Consider the following 1,608-nt stretch of genomic DNA (forward strand, 5'->3'; position numbering starts at 1 on the left):
TATTTTCTCTCAATGATTTATTATGTTGCTGATGCTTGAAGCTGATGACGATGATGGCTTTTTCTCCATAATTCCACCTTCCAGTGGCACCCATGCTAACTTGGAAATAAGCTGATGATGGCTCGGTACACGTGTACCGACGAACCCGACGAACGATGATCGTTAGCCGTATGGTTTGTTTTGCTTTGTGGAGTGACTTGCAGGATGCACGAAAGATTGGATATACATATAGTGGGGGAATAAGGAACGAAGTAGCGATGAAATAAAGCTGCAAAGTTTTTAATGCGCATGATACCACCCACCATAAAATCTCAATGGACTTCGGTCGTCGATCATCAGCTGTGCAACACGTGTCCCGAGTTGCGGAATGTCACCAACTGATTTTGTGGTTAGGTGTTTATTAGTTGCGTTTATTTCAGAATATCAATCATTTGAGAAAACTAAATCAATCTAATTGCAATCCCCTCAAGACTATTTCTAAAATCGGTGACTCAATCCGAACCCAGCGTTATAGTTGGTCTTGCCCCTCATTGGACCCACCCAGGTCCTACTGGCCGATCCGAACGCATCCAGCGAAGTTTGCCGGTCTCTCGACTGCCAGATATTGGCTCTTCCGGTAGCAGATAGGTTTGTCTGCTTCAACGCTGGCGTTCTCTCGAATGCAACCGAAGCGCCATGTCCCCTCGCGTGGTTCCAGTTCAGTCCAGCCCCGTGACTTCCGACCGATGGCCCATCAGCCCACTTGGTTTGGCTTTTGAACGCGTTTGCGCCAAACTGGTTCGTGCTGGATTTGAACAGGTTCGCGCTTCCATCGAAGCGAGTTTGCGATGCAACTCCCGGTTGGTTGGTTTTCGTGACCGAGGCGCTATGGCCGTTGAAGTGCAGTCCCGTGCCGAACTGCTTGATGTTGTTTGTTGACTGGCTACCGAACGCGCTCACGTCCAGTCGATCCTTTTGACCGTTGAACAGGTTCAGGTTACCGCGAGCACCGACGGTGTTTTGCGGACCAGGAACCGTGTGTGAACCGAATATTCCGGCGCTGTTGAGTCCTCTGAAATAAAGGATAGTTATTGGATAAGGGCATTTTTACTATAATGTTTAATAAAACCTGTTATAATCGACATTCCAGTCACCTGTAACTGGACCTCCATTGGTGTTGCCACCCAGGCCCAAGCTAGCTTGCAAATTTTCGTTATTGTTCCCAGCAATACGATGACTTCCGCCTAGGTTGAAACTGTTGTCCGGCGCTAGCGAACCGTGAAACTGGGCTAAGGATTCCGTACCGGCCATGACCAGAAAGATAAACGCGACCAACGAAGCTCTGCAGCAGATAGCCATGGTGCTTCTGGTGAAACGGTATAATGGATAGTAAAGTGTTCAGTAGTACATACTTTTATATTTCTATTATTTTATTGCTGAAAGATCCTCTGGGGTTTTTTAATGAATACACATCTGGAAGCGTGGGTTGTAAATTATCCGGGAGAGATTTGTCTTTCTGAACTGATAAGCTGGGATTCCCCTTTTGGATAACGTGTTTAGCGATATGAATTGTATGTATGTATGTATGTAGGTAGCCACCATCCTAGCTTGAGTCTTGCTCTGCATGCA

The 1,608-nt window shown here is 46.7% G+C and overlaps 1 protein-coding gene across 1 annotated transcript; it reads right to left on the reverse strand.

The window, feature by feature from the left end:
* Positions 1 to 389: 389 nt before the first annotated feature.
* On the reverse strand, positions 390 to 1,376 carry LOC109402005 (attacin-A). The gene is made up of 2 exons (XM_019674617.4): positions 1,109 to 1,376; positions 390 to 1,051 (listed from the first exon to the last, which is right to left on the reverse strand). The coding sequence occupies exons 1-2, from the start codon at positions 1,336 to 1,338 to the stop codon at positions 478 to 480; spliced, it is 804 nt and encodes a 267-aa protein (XP_019530162.3). The 5' UTR covers positions 1,339 to 1,376; the 3' UTR covers positions 390 to 477.
* Between the last annotated feature and the right edge of the window lie 232 nt (positions 1,377 to 1,608).

Source organism: Aedes albopictus, chromosome 3, assembly GCF_035046485.1.
Source record: "Aedes albopictus strain Foshan chromosome 3, AalbF5, whole genome shotgun sequence".
NCBI lineage: Eukaryota > Metazoa > Arthropoda > Insecta > Diptera > Culicidae > Aedes > Aedes albopictus.

What these genes read in the sequence shown, in the direction of transcription:
- LOC109402005 (XM_019674617.4), bottom strand. Translation starts at nt 1,338, where the DNA reads ATGGCTATCTGCTGCAGAGCTTCGTTGGTCGCGTTTATCTTTCTGGTC. An exon ending in TGGAATGTCGATTATAACAG is followed by an intron (nt 1,052 to 1,108) that starts GTTTTATTAAAC and finishes CCTTTATTTCAG; the next exon opens with AGGACTCAACAGCGCCGGAA.